General features: G+C 41.7%; 1 protein-coding gene across 3 annotated transcripts in view; it reads right to left on the bottom strand.

Moving 5' to 3' along the window:
• The window catches only part of PTPN2 (protein tyrosine phosphatase non-receptor type 2), a 64,082-nt gene that overhangs the window by 21,717 nt on the left and 16,578 nt on the right, over positions 1 to 25,787 (bottom strand). For all 3 annotated transcript variants that reach the window (XM_070361499.1, XM_070361500.1, XM_070361498.1), the window contains exons 2-5: positions 25,688 to 25,778; positions 12,265 to 12,365; positions 6,994 to 7,092; positions 1,299 to 1,436 (exon numbers count right to left, since the gene is read on the bottom strand). In XM_070361499.1, coding sequence (XP_070217600.1) covers positions 1,299 to 1,436; positions 6,994 to 7,092; positions 12,265 to 12,365; positions 25,688 to 25,778 — 429 coding nt within the window. The remainder of the gene's footprint in view (positions 1 to 1,298; positions 1,437 to 6,993; positions 7,093 to 12,264; positions 12,366 to 25,687; positions 25,779 to 25,787) is intronic.

Raw genomic sequence — 25,787 nt, forward strand, 5'->3', positions numbered from 1 at the left:
ATAAATACTAAGAGAAGGTGATTCCCAGAACCATGAGAAGTTTATGGAAATGAAGTTCTATTTCTGGGAATAAGGGCTGGACAACCAGTACCAAGTAGCAGTTGATGTATTTCAGTGCAGCTTAAGATACACACAAATGAAATCACTGGTGCAAAACACACACAGTGAGGAAATTCATAAAGAAGGCCCCTCCCTGAATGACCTCAGAGCTGAGTTATGTTCTCATGGAAGCTGGACCCAGTCAGATGCACACAGTACACACCTATGCTTATGTCACAAAGGACAGGTGTTTTAGGAGATAACCACAAAAGATAATTCGGCACATCTAGAAAGTGTATATACCTCCCTTCTCCACAAATTTTTTTTTTCTTTTGGATTAATGATCACACATTAATACTCAATTCACTTAATACTTAACTAAAACAGTATCTTGCTTTATAGACCAGATACATCCCTGAAGCCATTTCTGGGCAAACATTTTCATATTTTCTAGTTTTTCTAGTTTCTGAGTGTATCTCAGAATCACTCTTAGTTCATATTTTTTCGTTATTCTAAATACAAACCAAAGAAAGCAAAGAGGTGAATGGGAAGAGGGGGAACTATGTTGATGCTTAGACAACAACAGTAGGGTCACAACCAACTGCGTGCCTGTTTCTCACCCAGGCACCAAGGAACGAGTCTTACATTTTTGGAAAAAATCCAAACAAACACTGATGAGGTCATATGGTAAATTTATTTCACCATTTTCACCAGCTCAATAAAGACACATTTCCATGTGACAAACCCCTCGAATTAGCAACTCTCTCCAAGCGTCAAGAACAAGAGCTAGCATTTCCCAGGCACGTGCTCTGTACCAGTGCCTTTGCACATACCTCCTCACATGATACCCATGTCCTCACTTGATGTCACAAATGTGAACAGGGAGGCACCACGGCCGCCCCCTACAGACAAGGGGGGCCTGGGCAGGGATCACTGAGCAGCAGCACTGGATGTAAACCCAGGCTGCCCAATTCTAAAGCCCTCTCCCTCAATCTTCAACCAAGTATAATACTGATCAGTTGCTCAGAATCCTCATATATCAACCTGAACTTCACAATTCTTAGATTCCAGCATTTCTTAAGAATTCTCAGAGTGCCACCACATATGGGAACAAAATCTATGAGGACATGGTTATGGCTGTGAACCATTACAGGCATTGCTGCAATGAATAGGCTGCCCCAAACTTCAAATCTAAGAACAAAGAATAATCCTTAAAGTCACCACATGAAGCCCCATAGTCTGGGCACAAGCAGTCTTACCCTGGTGTTTCCTAACTGCAACAGATGGACTGTGTAATAGGACTTCACGTCCTCTGACAGGAACTTCACGCTGAAGCCCGTTTCCTTAAACAGCATCTCCCGGTCATCTTTTGTAGGCCAGTACTGTGCACATTTAACCTAAAGTTAAGAACATAGACATAATGAAACCACAAAAAGCTGGAAAGGAAAACAAACCACACACAAGCTATATATTTTTCAAGTACCCCAATCTAGGAACAATCACACTATGTTTGATGTTTAATGTATTTTAATAAGATTGACATCTTATAAATGCAGTTTGTAAAATGTTCTTATAACTTACACACTTAAAAAAACAGATATCATGTTCATAAAATGAAAATCAAGTTGTCATTTCTAAAGCAGGATAACCTGTATTTCAACATCATACTGGTATTTACTCAATGTTTCTTTAAATATAAAACTCTTGCAAGAATTGTATCTTCAAACAGTACCGAAAGGCTTTATTTTATAAGTACTTTCCATAAGCTATAACAAACCTAGACAGCATATTAAAAAGCAGGGATATCACTTCGCCAATAAAGGTCCATAAAGTCAAAGCTATGGCTTTTCCAGTAGTCATGTCTGGATGTGAGAGTTGGACCATAAAGAAGGCTGAGCACCAAAGAATTGATGCTTTTGAACTGTGGTGCTAGACAAGACTTTTGAGAGTCCCTTGGACTGCAAGGAGATGAAGCCAAGTCAATTCTAAAGGAAATCAACCCTGAATATTCACTGGAAGAACTGTTGCCAAAGCCGAAGCTCCAATACTTTGGCTACCTGATGCAATGAATCGACTTACTAGAAAAGACCCTGATGCTGGGAAAGACTGAGGGCAGGAGAAGGGGGTGATAGAGGATGAGATGGTTGGATGTCATCACTGACTCAAAAGGCGTAAATTTGAGCAAACTCTGGGAGACAATGAAGGACAGAAAAGCCCAGTGTGCTTCAGTCTATGAGGTAGCAAAGAATTGGACATGACTTAGCAACTGAACAACAACATTTTCCATAAATACCTGTTAATCTGCTACTAAATACTATATATCTAGCAATAACATTGCATACTTATATACTAAAAGTCAGGGGAAAGAATCAGAAGATAAGCCCCCTTTACCTAGAACTGTTACGTTTTGGCAGAACTACTGACGTGGAATTAACATTTTGTGACAATAAAAGCATCTCCCCAAAAGCCAAACTGTGAGGCCAGCAGGCTGCGATGAGGTGAGCTAGAGCCACTTCATTGGGAAAAACACTAGGAAAACATCCCTGTAAAATATGGTCGTTTCTCCTTTTAGATATCACAAACAGGTACAAATAACAATCAAGAAAAATACTTCCAAAACAAATGAATGCTATGAGCTAATACTGTGAAAGTGCTGCATGCAATATGCCAGCAAATTTGGAAAACTCAGCAGTGGCCACAGGACTGGAAAAGGTCAGTTTTCATTCCAATCCCAAAGAAAGGCAATGCCAAAGAATGCTCAAACTACCGCACAATTGCACTCATCTCACACACTAGTAAAGTAATGCTCAAAATTCTCCAAGCCAGGCTTCAGCAATATGTGAACCGTGAACTTCCTGATGTTCAAGCTGGTTTTAGAAAAGGCAGAGGAACCAGAGATCAAATTGCCAACATCCGCTGGATCATGGAAAAAGCAAGAGAGTTTCAGAAAAGCATCTATTTCTGCTTTATTGACTATGCCAAAGCTTTTGACTGTGGATCACAATAAACTGTGGAAAATTCTGAAAGAGATGGGAATACCAGAACACCTGACCTGCCTCTTGAGAAATTTGTATGCAGGTCAGGAAGCAACAGTTAGAACTGGACATGGAACAACAGACTGGTTCCAAATAGGAAAAGGAGTACGTCAAGGCTGTATACTGTCACCCTGTTTATTTAACTTCTATGCAGAGTACATCATGAGAAACGCTGGGCTGGAAGAAACACAAGCTGGAATCAAGATTGCTGGGAGAAATATCAATCACCTCAGATATGCAGATGACACCACCCTTATGGCTGAAAGTGAAGAGGAACTCAAAAGCCTCTTGATGAAAGTGAAAGGGGAGAGTGAAAAAGTTGGCTTAAAGCTCAACATTCAGAAAACGAAGATCATGGCATCCGGTCCCATCACTTCATGGGAAATAGATGGGGAAACAGTGGAAACAGTGTCAGACTTTATTTTTCTGGGCTCCAAAATCACTGCAGATGGTGACTGCAGCCATGAAATTAAGACGCTTACTCCTTGGAAGGAAAGTTATGACCAACCTAGATAGCATCTTCAAAAGCAGAGACATTACTTTGCCAACAAAGGTCCGTCTAGTCAAGGCTATGGTTTTTCCTGTGGTCATGTATGGATGTGAGAGTTGGACTGTGAAGAAGGCTGAGCGCTGAAGAACTGATGCTTTTGAACTGTGGTGTTGGAGAAGACTCTTGAGAGTCCCTTGGACTGCAAGGAGATCCAACAGTCCATTCTGAAGGAGATCAGCCCTGGGATTTCTTTGGAAGGAATGATGCTACAGGTGAAACTCCAGTACTTTGGCCACCTCATGCGAAGAGTTGATTCATTGGAAAAGACTCTGATGCTGGGAGGGATTGGAGGCAAGAGGAGAAGGGGACGACAGAGGATGAGATGGCTGGATGGCATCACTGACTCAATGGCCGTGAGTCTGGGTGAACTCCGGGAGTTGGTGATGGACAGGGAAGCCTGGCGTGCTGAGATTCATGGGGTCGCAAAGAGTCGGACACGACTGAGCGACTGATCTGATCTGATCTGATCTGAATACTTCAAAAGCTGCTAAAAGACATTAAAAAAACAAAATGACATAGGAAATGAAAGAGCATAAATTATAACAACTCATAAATGATGTGCCAGAAGAGAAAAAAGAATCAAAAGTAACAGAACACATCATTTCATAAACAAAGACTAATTGATTAAAGGGAACAGGGCTGTGAATAAACACGACAGATGATGCCTTAAGAGAAAAAGGACATTTTTAAAATAAAAAGGAAATAAAGAGAGACCAGTAGGCAATGAAAATCTAACACATATGTGTAACAGAAGGCCCTGGGAGAAGAACAGTAAGGCAAGCAAGGGAACAGAATAAATGTCAACAAGTATAATTCAACAAAAATTTTTCTTTAAAAGAAAGAAAAAATGCCTGAAATCACATAATAAAATAGCACACTCTGTCCCTGGACAAACTGACCCAGAATGACCAGCACAGACACATTTCAGTACAATCAATAGGATCTGAAGAAAAAAAATCCTTTGGGTAAAAGACTAAGTAACTAATAAAGGAAAGAGAGTAAGATGTGCCTTTGTGACAGGAACATGCCAGAAGGAAATGGGTAATACCATCAAGTTGCTCAAAAAGCAAATGTGAGCCAAAGATTTTATATTCTGCCAAACAGACTCTTCAGCATCAAGCCAGCAGAGGTATTGTCATCAACACACAAGAAACTGGGACCAGGGCATCCATCCTCAGGATCTTCTGAGTGTGAGCTACACACAGAGCAACCAGAGACTCAACGACAGATGCATATCTACACAAAAGGGACTTAAGAGAGACTAAAACATGCGGTAAACTCTGATGATGGAGGTAAAGCACAACTTGAGAAAAAGAGGATGAGAGAAAACATTTTAAACTGTTTTCAGTAGTTATTTTAGTGATGGACTGATTTTGTTATTACAAATACTTTCTGTGTGCAATATGGGACAGAGTAAATGAGCATAAGACATTCAACATCACTAGTATCTCTGAGAACCAGAATTCATGGTGAATCAACCCTACAGTCCTAAATTTTAATATCAGTATCAAATATCAGAATATCAGTACAAAAAAAAAAAAAAAAAAGAGGAAGAAGCATCAGTATCAGTATGAACACTAGTGTTATCTTAACATACAAACATAATTTTCCTTAACTGTTCACTGAAAAGACCAACCCATAAGAACAAAGATTACTATTTTTGCTATGATCTTGAAATACCACTGCTCACCAAAAGAAACCAAGGCTTCTTAAATAAACAGCTGATTCGCACAGGAAAGCACAAGATAAGCCTGCAACAGGGAGTCCTTCCAGACATCAAAGGAGCTAGTAAGACTCTTTGGTTTTTGTTAAAAGAACTCAGGGCCCAACCCAAAAAGCCTCCTCTGGCCAATGAAGGGACAATTTGACTACAAGTAAGAATAACAATGGGCTTCCAAGGTGGGTCAGTGGTAAGGAATCCGTCTGCCAAGTAGGAGGTGCCAATTAGATCCCTGCATAGATTCCTCAAGTTCCCCTGAGGAAGGCATGGCAACTCAGTCCAGTATTCTCACCTGGGAAATCCCATGGACAGAGGAGCCTGGCAGGCTACAGCACACGGGGTCGCAAAACAGTTGGACACAACTTTCATGACTAAACAACAAGGATAATAACTGCCATGGAGTGAACTGAATCAAGGTGTTTAATAAAGTCATGACTTCACAGCATTGATCTCCTCCCACCCCCACACCAAGAAAACCTAAGTGGTGACATATTGAGGATACGTGGGAATCAACTTCTTTTGAAAAATGCTTTTCCTACATCAAGGTGGTAGGTAACTAGAGTGGGAGCCTTTTTTTTTTTTTTTTTAATAGAAGAATTTCAACCAAAACTCAAGAAGAAACAATAAAGCTGGAATATCACTATAATCCTAATTAATTAAGGAACTAAACACTGACCGGCAGCAGCTGCTGACATCATTATGCTGACAAACAGGGTATCACCACACACGAGGCAACCTCAACTATCAAACTTGACTTTTATTGAACATCTGGATGAAGGTGATTTCTGATTGCTGGTGGCAAGCTCCTCTTTTTATTACAGTATTTATTCTGTAGAATGAGATGAAACCCATAATCCTCCAGCTGACAACGATGCTCAAATGTCCCAACAACAGCACCCGAATCACTTGGGTCTGTGGGTCACCGTGCAAGCACGAAAACCACTGCAGAGACTATGCTGACACTGCAGGATACCATGGTGTGGCAACAACACTGCAGACTGGAACAGACTAGAAGCACCTTCACTGCCGCTGAAAACCAGCAGCTATTAACTCAGGAAAAAAGCAAGAATTTGGGATCTGAAGGAGCAGAAAAGCCTAGACCTCAGGGCTGGAAGAGATCTGACAGATAACACTTTCTAATTTTCATGTTTGACAGAAGAGGACCCTCAAGCCACAGAAGCTGAAGACTTAACCACCATCACACCACTAATTAGCATTGGATTTTAAACTGCACCTCAAACGTCAATAAATCTATACGTATCAATACTCACTACATCCTGACATAAGAGCCAGCGGTAGTTTATAAAGGTTTTAGAAACCTGTCACTTCAATTCTTCATAAAATTTCCAGGATTCTGTTAATAATAAAGATTCTGATAAAGCCTACAAATTCCAAAGATCTAAGTACCACAACTGGCCAGTACTCACTCCATTATACTTATGTTTGGAGGGCAGTGGTCCACAGTTGTTATTTAAATATTTAAGGTAATAAAGGAAAATGATAGGTTAGTTCCAGTCAGAATCACCCTGACTTTAGTTTTTAGTAATTAAAGGCCAAAACTAATGAATGACTATCCCAAAAGAAGAAAATATTTGTAGGTTAACAATCACAGACTGTACAGTAAGTTGTAAATACCAAGTATTACTCACCGAGTCTTTCTCCACAATTCGGTTTAGCATGACAACTGCTTTGGTCTTTTGCTGCCAAACCATGAGCCAGAAATGACAACCTGTATTAGGAAGTGGACCCTGTAAGACAGAGAAAAAACAGGAGGTGAGAGGAGGAGGGGACTGACGCTCCAAGGACATGCCTTCCAGGAAGCTTCGCATCTGAGAACAGGAGATCGGGTCACAGAATATCAATCCAGACTCTAAACCCACCTGAACTAAAAACAGGTCTCTGTTAGTTGGATTACTGATTATCAACGATCAAAACTGACTTTTATTTACTTAGGCAGAAAAGAAAAATTCCCAGGCTATCAGGTAGCTCTCTGAATTGAGGGATGGAGAATAAGGCTTGGGCAGGAAAAAAGGCCAAGAGAAGATTTTGTCCCAAGGGGTGTGGGCTTGGGGCAGCACTCCCGACCAGTCACCACTGTCACCCTTTGAGGGCACTGCAATCCTCAGGTGGCTGCAGTGGGTGCAGGTTAACAGGTTTGACTGTTCCTTGAGTAACTCAACAAGCAGTCACCTGTGGGATGCCGGGGGCTGGGTCTGCCTGGAGCTTCAGCTCCACCCAGAAGACAAGGCCATTCAAGTGGTGCTACACTAAAAGCAGCTTCAGGGCCATTGTATCCCAGCTCTGTAGTGGATGTTCTGGAAATATTACCTGAGCTAATAAACTCCATGCTCTCAGTTATACCAATGTTAGAAGGGACCAAGAACCCTGAAGAGCTGCACCCTCAGGTTTGAGGAGCCGTTCCCCTTACTGAGTACATATTTTTCAAAGTTTGAGCTACTTCCAAAACCACACAGTGCAAAGATAAAAACAGCCATGAGAAGACCCCCAGTAAAATGAATGCCTTCTCTTTCATCTAAAAAAATGGATGGATCAGGTCTCTAATGAAGTCACTGCTTAGTGTGTACACACACACACACACACACACACACATTCTACAGTGGTTCTAAAAGGGAAAGAGGGGTTCTCAGCTCTTCCACTTACCAGCAATACAACCTATTATCTTCTACAAAATGGAGATCTATACCAAGGCATCAGCAGGTATACATTTTTAATTTTCATAAAACTCAGAAAAAAGGATGACAAAAATTATAAGCAACAAAAGACAAGCAGAATAACTGCAGTTTCAATAAACATTTAGTGTCTCTGGTTTTTGCTGTCCTTTGAAATATTTTCTGTGCATGTTCTCTGTCCCAAGATACTAGGGACAAAGGCAAAAGCAGTCCCAGCTGTCACAGCTTACATCGGAGGTGAGGAACGGAAACACACCCAGCCCCACCAGAGCGAGGGCTGAGCCTGGGTATGCAGGAGCAGGAAGGGTACCAGCGCAGAGCCTTAAAAACGAGGAGGTGCTGACACGTGGAGGGGAGAGGGGAGGGATCAGGTCCATTCCCAGTGTCAGGGCACTCCTGGGAAAGAAGGTGACACAGAGAACCCACAGGAAACCACACCTGCCAAGTGAGAGGTGCTCGACCCCAGGAAACAGTCAATGATCTTTTCTTTACAGAATGAAGGAATATGACCAGATTGGTATATCGCAAAAATTTCTCTAGAGGAATTGTTAAAGATGGACTAGAAATGAGGGACTGGTGGCAAAGAAGTAAGTTGAAAAGCTACTACATTGGTGTAGATGAAAGAGAGCTCCAGAGAAGGGCAGGGCAGCAGAAAACAGGAGAGAATTCGACAGATAAGGACAGCTTTAACCCAGATGACAAAAATAGGACAGGGGCTAGCTTAGTGTAAAAGAAAGAAGGAAAAGAAAAAAAAGAGTTTGACACAGAAAAGGAAGAATTTGTGACATCAAGTGGTCCTGTGGGTAGATGCTGGAAGCTCTGGGGCAGGGGGTAGGGGGGACTCGGGAAATAATCCAAAGCTGAAGACAGTGAGTCCACTAGAATGAGGGCAGAGGGCCTGGGTCAGGACACAAAGGAAAGCCCAAATGGACAGGAGATTTAACCTAGGGTATTAGTCGGGTATTTTCTTTTTCATGAAGGGATTTACAATGTTTTATAAAAGGATTATTACTATCATTGAAAGAAAGTGAAAGAAAGTGAAGTCGCTCAGTCGTGTCTGACTGACTCTTTGCGACCCTGTGGACTGCAGCCCACCAGGCTCCTCTGTCCATGTGATTCTCTAGTAATTACTATCATTATTACTATAATAAAAAGCAGTAACAATGCTGCAATGAACACTCCATGGAGTACTCACCATATTACTTGGAACTACATGAGTTTTTATTAGCACTATTCTACAGATCACAGAGATACATATTGATAACATACACACTTGACTCCTGAACAACAGGGGTTTGAACTACAGGGGTCCAGATACAGACAGATTTTTCAATAAATACACAGTCAGTCCTTTTAGCCATGGTTATGCATCCACAGGATCAACAACCTCAGACAGCAAACTTAATACATGATTGTGACTCAATGAATCTGTGTATGTGGGGCCAGGACAGAAGGGACAATGATGGGACCTGAGCACCTGGGGGCTTTGGCATTGCAGAGGGTCCTGGAAGCAAACCGCACAGTGCTACGGGATGACGCTACACCTTGGGGAACTGAGGAATGAATCCAAGGGCATATCACAATTTCAGGGCAGCAGATCTGAATAATTAAAAGCAGAACCATGCAGCCTATGGAGACCATGAGGCCTCACCCTACTTGTTGTATGACCTTTGTAAAGTTATCTGATGTTCCTTGTCTCTTTAGATGACTCCTCATGTTAACATAAGGATAATAAGAGTATTTACCACAAAGGGTTATCCTGAGGCTTAAGTTATATAAAATATAGAAAAATGTTAAAAACTGCAACCTGTTACTATTTACAACAGTCAAGACATGGAAGCCATCTAAGTGTTCATCCACAGAGGAATGATTAAAGAAGATGTGTGGTACACATATATAAAGAAGATCTGTGGTACATATATACATTGGAATATTGGTCAGCCATAAACAAATAATGAAATAATGCCATTTGCAGCAATGTGGATGGACCTAGAGATTATCAGTCTAAGTAATTCAAAGACAAATATATGATATCACTTATATGTGGATTCTAGACTATGATACAAAAGAATTTATTCACAAAACAGAAACAGACTCGCAGACATAGAACGTAAGCATACTTTTGGTTACCAAAGGGGAATGGGAGGAGGGATAAGTTAGGAGTTTGGGATTAACAGATACACACTACCATATATAAAGTAAACAACAAGAATTTACCGTGTAGCTCAGGGAACTATATTCAACATCTTATAATGACCTACCATGGAAAAGAATCTGAAAAAGAATATATATATATGTATGCGTGTATACATGTACAACTGAATCACTTTGCTGCACACTAGTATCTAACACAGTATGGTAAGTCAACTGTAGTTTAGTAAAAAATAAATAAAAGATTGCTAGCTGTTGTTAATTTTACTTCCCTCTAGGATGTAAAGTTCATACTAGCAGTTTTATGAATGGCTGTTTCATTCACACAATGCCACCACAAGGCAGGCATTCAAAGCTTTGCTGGATGAACGAACAGGATTCAAGCAGACACCATGAGTCCAGAGTCCAGCCTTTTTCTTAAGAAACAAAGGTTCAAAATATGGTTCCAGAGAGTTGAAGTGGTGAGTACAGACTAGATGGGGGTGAAACCTGAATCAGAATCTTGAGAAACAATTACATTTTTAGAGACTAAGATGACAAAGAGGAAAGGACAAACAAGACTGAAAAAAGAGAATAAGAAAGGGTGTGCTAAGGAATCTAGGGTAATTATTCTTTTCTATTTTTAACATGGCTTTTAAAAACAGAAAGTGAAATTTTCAACTCTAAAAATGACTATTAAAAACATCATGAATGCACATAAGAAAAACTTCAAATATAACAGAAAATGGCAAAGTGAATTCTGTATTTTTTCCTAATTCCCAGAAACAATCGGTACTAATAGCATGTGTATAATTTATTTAGCCAGCTCCTTACAGACTGTTTCTGTCCTACTATTTTTGGTCCTGTGCTATTAAGCTATAACAAATACTCTCACATTTACCTTCATGTCTTTACATATTAGACCTCTAAGTACTATAAACTTTTAAATCTGTGGTTCTGACAGGTGAGAAGTGGTAACTGATTCCTGGTTTAAATTTAGAAAAATTGAGCATCTTTTCCATATATATTGTCTACCTTTACTTCCCTGCTGTAAACTGTGAATTTATGTTCCTTGCCAGTTTTTTTCATAGATTTTCTTTTTGTTTTTGACTTACAGGAGCTGCTTTATGCCAAGTAAAAAAGAGTAATGAATTTTTGTTTTCTGTGAATTACAGATAGCCTAACAGTTGATAGGTACATTCATCTGAACATCTTACCATTTTCAACAGTTTTCACTTTCAGTAACAGGTCATTCTAATCTGAAATGGGTTCTTTAAAAATCTCAAACATTACAAATATACAGTTTATCTTTTTTTCAATTTAATTATAGTTGATTTACAATACTGTGTTAGTTACAGGTATACAACAAAGTGATTCAGTTACATATATATATATTTTTTCAGATTATTTTCCTTTATAGGTTATAACAAGATACTTAATAATACAGTTTATCTTTGGAATAATTAAAAATCACTAGCTGGGAAATGGCAGCACTGTTAATTAAATCTGTAATCTGATAAACAAAGGATAGCTGGTGTGGATAAACCCAAATCATTTCTGCTATCTCAGAGTGAAAGAACAGTGCCAATGGAGCACGGGTGTGGCCAGTGTGTTGAGAAGGGAGGAGGCTCAAGAGGCCAGTGGGCTCTCAGGCCACCCCATCAGTGGTCCAGGCACCCTGCTCACACCCTCACCTAACACCCAAGACTTGTCCATACTGAAAATACACACCAGGCCAGGGAAGAGAAGAGTTTTCGCGCCTCTGGTCCTGATTCAAGTGAAGAGAAGCAGAAGGAACAAAGTATCTACCAACCGAGACTTTGTACCAAACTTACAGCAAGGAGGACAGCTGGCCAGAAAAGAACCAGCTGGCCAAACCTCATGAACAACTTTCCTGCAGAGAATGTGTAACAGTAACAATTGCTTTTATCTTAAATATACACAGCTGTAAAATATTATGTTACCATTCATTACAAGACAATAGAAAAACCTGAAACAGCCATTTCATCACCAAAAGAAGTCAGGACACACTTTCTGCTCCATCCTAAAGCAGACCCCAGGAATGGCAGTCAGGCCTCCACTCCATGTCACCCCACTTGCCTGGGTTAAGATGTAGCTCCTCTGTGCCTCCTCTATGTCAACTAAGCTGGCATTAATATAATCATTTTCAGCATTCTGCAGCTTAACACGACTGTGATCATCTGAAACAAAAAATGATAAACCATATCGTCATTTCAAACTTGCATTTCTTTTTTATTTGAATATTAATTTTCTGGGTATTTATAAAATGACAGAAAAAACAAAGAAAAATAAATTAGCATCACAACTGAGTTAAATTCCAAATTATTCCTTTTTTTAAAAAGTGCAAAGATGAAATCCTTTTGTTACTGTGTGTTAGAAGGAAGTGCTGCTGTTGGTGGTAGATTAGCTGCTGTTTAAGTAGAAAAACTGATCAAAGAGTAAAACATAGTAAAAGGAATAAAGTACCGATCTTCCCAAAAGAAAAAGGATGGTTAAGACTCCTGGTGCTTAAGAACTAACAAGTTTTCCTACAAAAATCAACGGCCTCCAAAAAATAAGACCGGACAGATCCCACCATAAAACTACATTTCATTTTCTTCCTGCCTCAACAGATCTGCATTCAGCTATATTTTAATAATTTTTATGCTTTTGAACTGTGGTGTTGGAGAAGACTCTTGAGAGTCCCTTGGACTGCAAGGAGATCCAACTAGTCAATCCTAAAGGAAATCAGTCCTGAATATTCAGCGGAAGGACTAATGCTGAAGCTGAAACTCCAATACTTTGGCCACCTGATGTGAAGAACTGACTCATTGGAAAAGACACTGATGCTGGGAAAGATTGAAGGCAGAAGGGGATGACAGAGGATGAGATAGTTGGACGGCATCACTGACTCGATGGACGTGAGTTTGAGCAAGCTCCGGGAGTTGGTGATGAACAGGGAAGTGCTGCAGTCCATGGGGTCACAAAGAATCGGACATGACTGAGCGACTGAACCGAACTGAACTAATTAGATTAAGTGCTAAGCTATATTTAACACATTTGGAATATTCCAACTCTGTAACAGACACGTAAAAGTCCTTCATTACTTGGGCTGTGTCAAATACTTTTAGTTTTTAAACATGAAGATATCACAGATTTAGAATTTGTGCTAATGTAAACAGATGGAGCACAGAACTTTACCTTCTATCACTATGGTAGGAGGGAAGATGCTAAGAGAGGAAGAATGCATGTAACAACAGGATTAGCATTCACTTGGAATATTAAATACACACCTGGCAGAATCACAGGACTGAATTACAACCTACATGCATCTTTGATGTCTAGCTGGAGAATACCTTCTGGTATAAACTGTGCCCCTCAAGGAAATACCAAATAACCATTCTCTTCCCCACTCTTAAACTGAAAGAGTTGTTCATATTATCTCCATATGAAAGAAAATGTTAAACAGTTTTAGTTTCGCACATAATTTATATGAAATGTTTCTGCTGGATTGAACCCAAGACCTCCGTAAATATTACACGTCATTGGCCAACAGGAAAAGCAAAGATCTTGTTATAGTAAATCACTTATACTAGTGTTCTCGGAAAGATGATGTCAACAGTCACTTTTTTTTTTAAACAGTCACTTCTTTTTTTTAAGTTTGATCACTCTTTAATGGTTATGTGAGACAGTAAAAAGTTCAGCTATATAATTAACAAAATAAAGTCCATATGCCTCCCAGATAACACCAATCAGAAGAACAATGCATCCCTAAAATTCAAATTCCGCTAAAATATAATCCCAAAGGAATGTGTTTCCTCATGTTGTAATCTCCGTAAGAACACAAACAGAGACTAATCTTATCTATTCCACAAGTGAAGAAGCAATTTGCAAAAGAAGCAAGAATCCATAAACGCCAAGTCTCCCCTCAAAGGGAGTTCCAGCAGGTCATCCAGACCCTTCCATAAGCCAAGAGAAAGACTTCAGGGGGGTTTTCAGGACATCTGACCCCTGCCTTCTGGACTCTGCACTGGATTCACTGTTATTTTCCCTCCTGTATTACTCTACACCTGGTGTCACTCCAGGTCATTAAATACAAGAGTCACATACCCCAAGAAGCACAGATGGGGTCCCCAGAACCCCGGTTCTAATTGGTGGGGAGCAGCAGGTCACTATAAAAACGGCACCCCGGAAAGGAAGGAAATCCTTGGCAAACTCTAGCCATTTAGAACTGGCTACAAGTGTTGGCTGAACCTATGTTTTTGCCTCAGGACTAATTAAAAAAAAAAAAACAAACCCTATACTTATATCATTTTAATTCTTCTGTTCCACTAAAAAAGATTTTTTAATAAAAAATTAAACTCATGTAACTTTTTGATTCAGAAGAGAATCTGTGCAGAGAAAAAAACATGAGTTTCTTGTGTTAAATTAACACTGTCTACAAAGTAAGTATACACATTTCAGGAAGTGAAACTTCAAAGCCTTTTTATGAGGAATTGTGACTCTATGATTTATATATTCTCTAGCAATGGTAACAAAGACAAAGCCTCTTCTTCCCTGAAGACTCAGTCACCATGTGGTCTGAAATACCTTTGAGGGTGACACAGGTCCCCTGCCCGAGATCAATGTCTCCTCTCCCTGCCCATCAAGTCTGGTCAGCCCCAAATCTGTGAAGAGTTCACTCCAAACCAACCTCTGACTTTTCAGGAAAAAACCCGGAAAGTGACCTGCTCTCTCCTCTCCCATAGAAGCTGATTCTACCTAGGGACCTCTGAGATGAGACTATCAAAAGCCAGAGTCCACGGACTTCCTGGGGGTCCAGCAGCTAAGACTCCACACTCCCTAAGCAGGGTTTGAACCAGTTTCGACCCTGGTTGGGTAATTAGATCCTGCAGGCTGAAACTAAGAGCCGGTGCAGCCAAATATACATTAAAAACAAGCAAACAAAAACTAAACATCCAAAACAATAGAGACCCATAGCTTCGGGGCATCAGCAAGGAGCAAGCCCACAGCACCTCCTCCTCATTCTAAGTGTACTTAAGAGTGTTACTCCCTCTCCCCAGTCACCTACAGGATCCAGCAAAGGGAGAAAATGAACATGATTCAAACTAACTGCATGAGAGGCCACAAAAGCAACCAAACCACACTGCACAGGAAATCTGATTTCTCAACATCTAACACCACCAGCAGCAGGACAACCAAGAACACATGCTTTCCTGCACAGTGGCATCATCGTGGGGGACAAAGAAACGCACGCCCCACAGAACCACGGCCCTCAAGTTAGATTAGGCAAACTTCCGATGAAGAGTCCCCAGGCCTCCCACCTCACAGTCTGTTTTCTGAGAAATGGTTCCATCTGTCAAGAAATGACTGGCTCGAGCTGCCTGAGCTGACAACACAGATCAGCTTCCTCTTTCAATACTGCCACAATGAGCTCTTTCTCCCACCCCACCCACCTCCCCACCCACAGTTTCACCCTTTTTCATTATTGTAAAGACATCTCCTTCTGGAAAGTCTTTCAGGTCAAGCAGGAAGGGCTCACATTTATGCTGAGGCAGACATCAGGAATAATTAACAGAAATTGGGCAGAAGACCAATCTCCCCGCAAGTCAGGCTCCATTTTCAACCAGGCGTAGGGTGGGGGCCTACGTTTCCAATACTGATTTCCATACTGCATGGTAATTCCCTGCAAATGAGGCAAGCATCTGACTGCGTCAGCTCCCTTCAACCCTACAAGGAGAATGCTGCGTGCTGTGTGCTTAGTCGCTCAGTCATGTCCCACTCTTCAAGACCCCATTCCAGGCAAGAATGCTGGAGTGGGTCGCCATGCCCTCTTCTAGGGGATCTTCCCAACCCAGGGATCAAACCCAGGTCTCCCACATTGCAGGTGGATTCTTTACTATCTGAGCCACCAGGGAAGCCCAAGAATACTGGAGTGGGTAGCCTATCCCTTTGCCAGGGGAATTCCCCGACCCAGGAATCGAACTGAGGTCTCCTGCACTGCAGGTGGATTCTTTACTAGCTGAGCTACCAGGGAAGCCCACAAGGAGAATTTTCGAGGACAAGTAATATGAACTTTCCCTCATGAATCAAGCAGTGAACCAAAAGCAGTTGTTTCCTCTGCCCCCTCTGAAAAAAAACCCTGCTGGCTGAATGGTTCCTTCTCTGACAATATAACCAACCACAGTCTGGGCAGGACCCACAGGATACACCTGAACAGCTCACTTCCTCCACCCTAGCCTCCAAGCTGAGATGTGAGCATTTCAGTCTCCACTGCACCCTAGAGAAGCAGGAGCAGAGGCCCAGAGGTGCCCTTGAGCCCCCTAACCCTGCGCTGTCTCCCACCCTGCTCCCTGCCTCCACCTCACGCACACACACACAGTCACCCTTCTGAACACCTGGCCCAGGACTTCTCCTCTCGTGGAAGGTCCCCACCTGCATCCCTTCACCAGACAATCTGCTCTCTATACTGACCACCTTCCACACCCCTCAACACATACGCTGGAAGCCAGACAACCAGGACAGAGACATTACATGTTCCACAGCCTCCAACCAGAGGCCAGCTGCTCACACGTGTCCATCTCTCCATCCGCCATGACTTCAAGTTCCTAAACTTGACAGAACAGTGTTAACTGAACATTCTGCCTCCACACACCCCCAAACTGAAAAGGGCTCTTGAATCCACCCCCAGAGTCTCTGGGATGGAAACAGGACTTGGGAGGTGTCCTCACAAAATGGGTGAGATTCCCAATGCAGCTCGATCATGGACACCTTCCCCATCCAACACCACACAGGGGTCTGGCACAGTCATGAGCAGCTCACCACTTCCTTCAAACTCGTACTTCTCCTCAGAGAAAGAGCCTAAAAGTTGAAAGGGAAAGAGAGCGGGGGAACGGACTTCTTCCCTTTCCACCCACAAACCCAAGAGCACCCGGCAAACCTCTCAGACCAAGTATGCATGCCCCAGCCCCTGGAGCCCATCCATAGTCCCCAGAGCTCACCTGCTCAGAAAGGGGATGGCAATGAGCAAGACAATCAAGTAAGTTACCTGTCACACAGCAATAAATCCTCTGGGAAAAAGAGTCCCTGGGAGAAAGAGCCCCATAAAAGGGAGCTGCGTTGGGGGGGTGGAGGCGGGCACTGGGATTCTGAACAGGGTGGTCAAAGTGGGCCTCGCCATGCACTGACACTTCAGCAGAGACTTGGAGGGGGTCGGTCACATGAATATTTGGGTTGAGAGTATGCCAAGCACAGAGACTGAAGACTACAACAGGTACGGGCCTTCGGTCCGGGGACACAACAGACTGTGCCACCAGCCCCAAGAACAAAGGGAAGAGGAGCCCCTGCAACTCAGGTTCAGAGTTAAGAAATCCTGAACTGATTCATTAGCCTCAACTCCTGAATCCAACTATCACAAAATGGGAAATCTACTTCCCTCTTCTTAAAGCAACTACCAGGCACAGTATCCAACAATCTAGGCTACCAAGTGCTCAAGCATTGTTTATACAATAAACTCCACAAAATGTTCATATTCAAATTGCTAAGTTGTGGTGGAATCTTTTTAGAATGACAGATCACTAATTCAGTTCAGTTGCTCAGTCGTGTCTGATTCTTCATGATCCCATGGACTGCAGTACTTGGCTGTCCATCACCAATTCCTGGAGCTTGCTCAAACTCATGTCCATTGAGTTGGTGATCCCATTCAACCATCACATCCTCTGTTATCCCCTTCTCCTCTTGCCTTCAATCTTTCCCAGCATCAGGGTCTTTTCCAGTGAGTGAGTTCTTCTCATCAGGTGGCCAAAGTATTGGAGTTTCAGCTTAAGCATCAGTCCTTCAAGGAATATTCAGGATTGATTTCCTTTAGGATGAACTGGTTTGATCTCCTTGCAGTCCAAGGGACTCTCAAGAGTCTTCTCCAACACCACAGTTCAAAAGCATCAATTCTTTGGCACTCAGCTTTCTTTATGGTCCAACTCTCACATCCATACATGACTACTGGAAAAACCATAGCTTTGACTAGACAGATCTTTGTTGGCAAAGTAACGTCTCTGCTTTTTATTATGCTGTCTAGGTTGGTCAGAGCTTTTCTTCCAAGGAGCAAGCGTCTTTTAATTTCATGGCTGCAGTTACCATCTGCAGTGATTTTGGAGCCCAAGAAAATAAAGTCTGTCACTGTTCCCACTGTTTCCCCATCTATTTCCCATGAAGGTACCAGATGCCATGATTTTAGTTTTCTGAATTCTGAGTTTTAAGCCAGCTTTTTCACTCTCCTCTTTCACTTTCATCAAGAGGCTCTTTAGTTCTTCTTTGCTTTCTGCTATGAAAGCATCTGCGCATCTGAGATTATTGATATTTCTCTCTGCAATCACGATTCCAATTTGTGCTTCATCTAGCCCAGCATTTCACATGATGTACTTTGCACAGAAGTTAAATAAGCAGGGTGACAATATACAGCCTTGATGTAACCCTTTCCCAATTTGGAACCGATCAGTTGTTCTATTTCTAGTTCTAACTATTGCTTCTTGACCTGCATACAGATTTCTCAGGAGGCAGGTAAGGTGGTCAGGTATTCACATCTCTTTAAGAATTTTCCAGGGTTTGTTGTGATCCACAAAGTCAAAGGCTTTGGCGTAGTCAATAAAGCAGATGTTTTTCTGGAACTCTCTTGCTTTTTCGATGATCCAACGGATGTTGGCAATTTTATCTCTGGTTCCTCTGCCTTTTCTAAATCCAGCTTGAACATCTGGAAGTTCATGGCTTATGTACTGTTGAAGGTTGGCTTGGAGAATTTTGAGCATTTCTTTGCTAGCGTGTGAGCTGAGTGCAATTGTGCAGTAGCTTGAACATTCTTTGGCATTGCCTTTCTTTGGGATTGGAATGAAAACTGACCTTTTCCAGTCCAGATCACTATTAAACCTCCCTACTATGCCAAAGCCTTTGACTGTGTGGATCACAATAAACTGTGGAAAATTCTTCAAGAGATGGGAATACCAGACCACCTGACCTGCCTCTTGAGAAACCTATATGCAGGTCAGGAAGCAACAGTTAGAACTGGACATGGAACAACAGACTGGTTCCAAATAGGAAAAGGAGTACGTCAAGGCTGTATATTGTCACTCTGCTTATTTAACTTCTATGCAGAGTACATCACGAGAAACGCTGGACTGGAAGAAACACAAGCTGGAATCAAGATTGCTGGGAGAAATATCAATAACTTCAGATATGCAGATGACACCATCCTTATGGCAGAAAGTGAAGAGGAACTGAAAAGCCTCTTGATAAAAGTGAAAGAGGAGAGTGAAAAAGTTGGCTTAAAGCTCAACATTCAGAAAACAAAGATCATGGCATCTGGTCCCATCACTTCATGGCAAATAGATGGGGAAACAGTGGCAGACTTTATTTTTGGGGGCTCCAAAATCACTGCAGATGGTGACTGCAGCCATGAAATTAAAAGACGCTTATTCCTTGGAAGGAACCTAGATAGCATATTGGAAAGCAGAGACATTACTTTGCCAACAAAGGTCCATCTAGTCAAGGCTATGGTTTTTCCAGCGGTCATGTATGGATGTGAGAGTTGGATTGTGAAGAAAGCTGAGCGCTGAAGAATTGATGATTTTGAACTGTGGTGTTGGAGAAGACTTTTTTTTTTTTTTTTTTGGGAAGACTCTTGAGAGTCCCTTGGACTGCAAGGAGATCCAACCAGTCCATCCTAAAGGAGATCAGTCCTGGGTGTTCTTTGGAAGGAATGATGCTAAAGCTGAAACTCCAGTACTTTGGCCACCTCATGCGAAGAGCTGACTCATTGGAAAAGACTCTGATGCTGGGAGGGATTGAGGGCAGGAGGAGAAGGGGATGACAGAGGATGAGATGGCTGGATGGTATCACCAACTCGATGGACATGAGTTTGATTGAACTCCAGGAGATGGTGATGGACAGGGAGGCCTGGCGTGCTGCGATTCATGGGGTCGCAAAGAGTCGGACATGACTGAGCAACTGAACTGAAATATCAGCAGGTGAAACTATAACTGACTTGAGGAGTGAAGTAACTCAGCAAAACAAGAGCTCAGAAAGCTCCAGGACCTTTTAGTAGAGGCGACTGGAACAGTGTGGTCAGATGAAACAGTTGTCAGGGAGGTGTGTGGGGGGGTGGTACCTGGCCTCTGGGGTCTGCTCTGTTCCCCGCCCCCCACCAAAGGACAATATGAAGTGGAAGTAGTGTTCGTGGACACCCTTGTTTTGTCCTCAAGTTTTAGAAAATGTTTGTAACATGTTATCGTTAACAGTGACGTGGGGCCTCCCCTGTGGTCTAGAGGCTGACTCTGAGCTCCCCATGAAGGGTGCCCAGGTTCGATCCCTGAGCAGGGAACTAGATCCCACATGCCACAACTAAGACTCAGCAGAGCCAAATAAATTAATTAAATTTTTTTTTTTAACAAAACACAGTGATGTGACTGTTGGTGTCATCTCAAGTTACAGAACTTTCCTTCTGTTTGATATATGTTTTGTTCTTAATCAGGAGCAAGAATTGACTTTAAATAATCTTTCTCCATCTATAAGATATTCATATGGCTTTTTCTCTTTTACCTTGTTACTAAGATTAACTACATTTAAAGACTGTCTAATGCTAAGCCACTCTTGTATTCCTAAAACTAATATAGATATTGCCATATTCAGTTTGCTAACCTTTCTTTAGGATTTTTACATCTACATCCATGACACAGGTACGCATGTAACTTTTATTCCTCTTACTAAACTTTTCTGCTTTGGATATCCAAATTACCCATCTAACAGCCTCACAAAAGGAACTGGGGAGTATTCTCTTTCTGTTCTCTGAGAGAGCTTTCATTATTATAAGACATGCCTGTTAAAACAGCTAGTCTCAGTGAATTCTCAATGCAAAATTGTTTATTAATTAATTTAACTTATTTAGCTGTCACAGGCCTCCTTAGACTCTATTTCTCCTTTAATCTACAATGGTAAATGCTATTTTTCCAGGAGTCTGTTCTACTTCTTCTAAGTGATCACATTTATTGCCATAATTGTTTACAGTAGTCTAGCTTTTAAAGTCATTTTACATCTGTATTTTGTTTCCCTTTTCTCCTAATACTATTTATATGCATCTGCCTCTGTCTGGTTTTTGTATATCTGTGTTATTTTTCTTATTCAATCTTGCTAGTTGATTAGTCTTATTAAGGAACCAACATTTGATTTTATTTGGTCCTGTGTATGGTCCCATTGATTTCCATTCTGCTTTTATTTTTGTATTATTTCCTTTCTGCCTTTTTTTTTTTTTTTTGGTGTTTATCCTGTTACTTTTACTCTAAATTACGTTAGACACTTAGCACTTTAATTTTCAACCTTCTGTTCTAATACAAACATTTAAAACAGTATTTTTTTACAGTACTGTTTTTGCTGCTTTATGCAAGTTTTGCTAAGTAGATTTTACCTATTGTTCATTTTTAAGTTTCCATTATGATTTCATCTTGACCCATGAATCATTTAGAAATCTTTAAATAAATCTCCAAATTTATAGGAATTTTTATCTTTTTATTAATAATCTATAATTTAATCGCATTACGGTCAAAGAACATGGCCTGTATGGCAGTAATTCTTAAACTGTGTCAAGATTTACTTTTACAGCCTAGTCAATGGTCCATTTATTACAAGTATTCCATGCAGTCTTAGAAGAATGTGAATTCTCTAATTGCTAGACATAAGGTTCTATATTTTTCTTATTAAATTAAGCTTAACTGTGCAGTCTAAACCTTCCACTTCTTTACTATTATTTTGCCTTAAGAAATCTGTGAACATAGAATTATCAATGTCTTTCTGTAATCCGAGTCATTTCTGCCTTATATGTTTACCTGGAGACTATTAGGTGAATACAAATGTCACAGCTGACACTGGCCTGTGCATTCAGAGAAGCTATGCCATTTCTTGAGATCTTTTTGTAGGAGGTGGAGAGCACAGAAAGCCTGAATCTTTTCCTTACTTCCTCCCCACCGAGTAATTTATTTAAAACGTGTGCTTAATGAGAATCTTGTTTTGCAGCAGTAAGAAACCATGGACTGTCTAACCTGCCACACAACTGGAATCTGAAGTCCATGTGTTACTTTAAATACTGAAGGATGAACCTTGAGGACATTATGCTGTGAGGAGTAAGCCCATCACAAGAAGAACCACTGTATGATTCATTTTCTGTGAAGCATCTAAAGTGATCAGAGTCTGAGAAAAGAGGAAGCAGGATGGTGACAGCCAGGGGCTGGAGGAGGGGTGGCATTTCAGCCACACAAGATGACAAGACCTGTGGTCCAGCAACATGCATACAGCCACCAACATGGGTGACAGACACCTAAAAACTGCTAAAAGAGTAAACTTATGGTATGTGTTTTTATCACAAAAACAACAAACAAAAAACTATTCTTTCATGGCCAGAGAAAACAAAAGGCTGGGACTTCCTCTTATATCAAACAGTAAACTGGGATTTCTATGTGCAAAGCAAATAGTGAGGAAGATTTCAGAACCTGGCAGCTGTCTCTGACAGTACAAATACAATCCTCAATGTGATTACTACAACCTCTATTTTCTCAGTCAACCACCTTTCTGCTCATCTCTTCTACAATCACCTCATGGTTAACTGAGACAAATGAGGCATCTTTCAGTCACAGCAATTACATAAAGACTGTGGACTTCTTAAAATTCTATTTCAAAACACCCCTCTTTGAACATGCATCTCATATTCATACCTCCAAATGTAGTTTCAAGCTGGATACATAACAATTGTGTAAGGAATTTGTTTAAAAATACATTTCCAGACTTGGTGAATCAAAATTCAGAAAGATCTAAAACTCTGAATTAAGAAAAGAACCAATTCTTTTCGATTATTTGCAAACATCATTGTCTGCTTTGCACTCAGTATTATCTTTTTTTCCACATGAGGTATTATCTATTTTTATTTCCTGTATGGATGGGAAAAATAAATGCTGGTTTAAAATAGACTATTTTATTAAAAAACAAAAGTTACTATCTTAAAAGCCGTCTCTAACTCCCCAAGCAGAACTGAGCACCTCCCAACACACATAGCATAGCAGGTACGAACCCCCACACCGCACATATACGGTGAGCGGGCAGGGTGTGTGGACTTACGGTCCTTGCACACAGAGCAGGCATAGAGCTGGTTTTCAGTACAGGTTTTCTGAACAAGGCAACAACCATACAAGTCTATGTATGGAAATGATAGGATGACTTTCAATCAGGACAGGTTTGCCAGCACCACCTTAAGGGCTTTTAAAAAACACTTCTTCTGTCATCTGGATTTAGCAGGAGTTCCCAGTCTTCCCTGGTGGCTCAGATGGTAAAGAATCCGCCTGCAATGCAGGAGACATGGGCTTAATCCCTGGGTTGGGAAGATCTCCTGGAGAAGGGAACAGCTACCCACTCCAGTATTCTTGCCTGGAGAATCCCATGGACAGAAGAGCCTGGAGGGCTACAGTCACTGGGGTTGCAAAGGGTCGGACACAACTTAGAGACTAAACAACAAGTCACCAACCAGACATGGGAACTGAATGGGAGAGAGAGTTTCCAGCTGCAGCAAGTATGTGGCTAGTGGTCCAGTACGAATATGGGGTATAAGGTAGAAAGAGCAGGAGTAGGGCCAGGACTGAGGGATGTGGGAGGAATCCTTAGCCTGAGGTGGCCACGGGACAGCAAGACAGAGATAGGTCACAAGAAGTGGGTGAATGGGTCTGTATCTGAGGAGACACAGGCTGCAGACAAGATCTGGGGCCATAAGCAGAAACATGGCAACTGAACTCACACAAGATGGGAGAGGGAGCGGCAAGTTTTGCCCTCAAGTTGAAAACAACTGAGGGAAGAAGCTCTGAACAGGGGTGATCACCCAGAGGAGTGACAACAAAATTAAGACTGACGTGAGGAAGGAAGGCATGGCTGCCAATGTCAAAAATCACATAGGGATAAGAAAAGACAATGGCAGAAAGTCCCTCACTGCAAGAGAAAACCAGAGAGTGAACAGCACTTCAGAATAAAAGTTTCCGTAGGGAGGCTGGGGTAGAACCAGGGGCTGAAGAATACGTGGGTGATGAGGCTGGACAGACAGACTGTGTGATGCATTCTTCCAGGACTGTATGTACATGTGTGGGCACACACGTGCCTGTGTCCACGTAGCTGTGGACACAGCTGGACTAAGTCACAGCTGCAATGGATATGGGGGATGACATCAGAAGACACTGGAGCACATGTGAAAAATAAAGGAAGAGAGTTCTTAGAAAGAGGCTGAAGATGGGAGGAAGAGTGGTGCTGTGATGGCAGACAGGGAGGCCGGGAGAAGGCCCTGGGCACAGACATGCCCAGCACCCAGGCAGCTCGGAGGACGCCGCCCACGCTCGCCCACTGAAACCAAACTCGGGGAGTCCTGTGGCCAGTGAAGCTGCCTCAGGCAGTATGTGAAGGAGGCCTGCTGCTACTGCTAAGTCGCTTCAGTCGTGTCTGACTCTGTGCAACCCCATAGACGGCAGCCCACCAGGCTTCCCCGTCCCTGGGATTCTCCAGGCAAGAACATTGGAGTGGGTTGCCATTTCCTCCTCCAATGCATGAAAGTGAAAAGTGAAAGTGAAGTTGCTCAGTCGTGTCCAACTCTTAGTGACCCTATGGACTGCAGCCTACCAGGCTCCTCCGTTCACGGGATTTTCCAGGCAAAAGTACTGGAGTGGGGTGCCATTGCCTTCTCCGGAAGGAGGCCTCAACCAGGACAAAAATAAATTCACCTGAACACATTTTAAAAGCCCTGATATTACAACTGTTCACAAAACCATGTATGTGTGTACCCACATGAGCACAGCGGAATCGAAATCCAACCACTGACAGATCGTGCTCAGGACAGGAAACCACCAGAGTGTGTGGCCTCGCGGGAGGAGAGCTTGATCTGTACCTGCAGGATCCAACTGAATTTAAAAGGACACACATTTACACAGACAAATACCAAAAGGATATAAACCTTAAAGTTTTTAAGTCATGAGAGTTTTCCCTTTACACATTTTTATGTTTTAAAACTTTTCTATAGTATGCACATACTACTTTTTCATTTTAGGGAGAAAAAGCAAACTATATGAATAAATATTTAAATACTTATAAAAGCTATAGAATAATATGAAAAGTATATAGATATATATGAGTACACATACATATATAATTATGATTATTTTGAAAAAACAAAAATCAAGTGGAAAAAAAAAAGGTTGGTAGCAAATACATAGAGTAAATGGTGGCTGTGTTGAAAGAGGAGGTAATTACAGGCAATTTCCCCTCCTTCCACAATTTCATACCTCAAAAGTTTTCTTTAAAGAGCGCGTATATATGTCGATACAAAAAAAAAAAAACCACCATGCTCATCAACCTTGACCCCAACATTTTCTGCCATGTCCTGTGTCCTACAACAAACCAGCACGCACACACACACACACACACACACACACACACACGCCACCCCGCCATGAGTACTTACATGGGCTCACATCTCTGTATCTGTTTCGATTTCTGTTTTCAGGGAACTTGGCCACTCTATGAGGATAGTCATGGGACTCACTGCGAATTTCCTTAAAATA

Source organism: Bos mutus, chromosome 24, assembly GCF_027580195.1.
Source record: "Bos mutus isolate GX-2022 chromosome 24, NWIPB_WYAK_1.1, whole genome shotgun sequence".
Taxonomy (NCBI): domain Eukaryota; kingdom Metazoa; phylum Chordata; class Mammalia; order Artiodactyla; family Bovidae; genus Bos; species Bos mutus.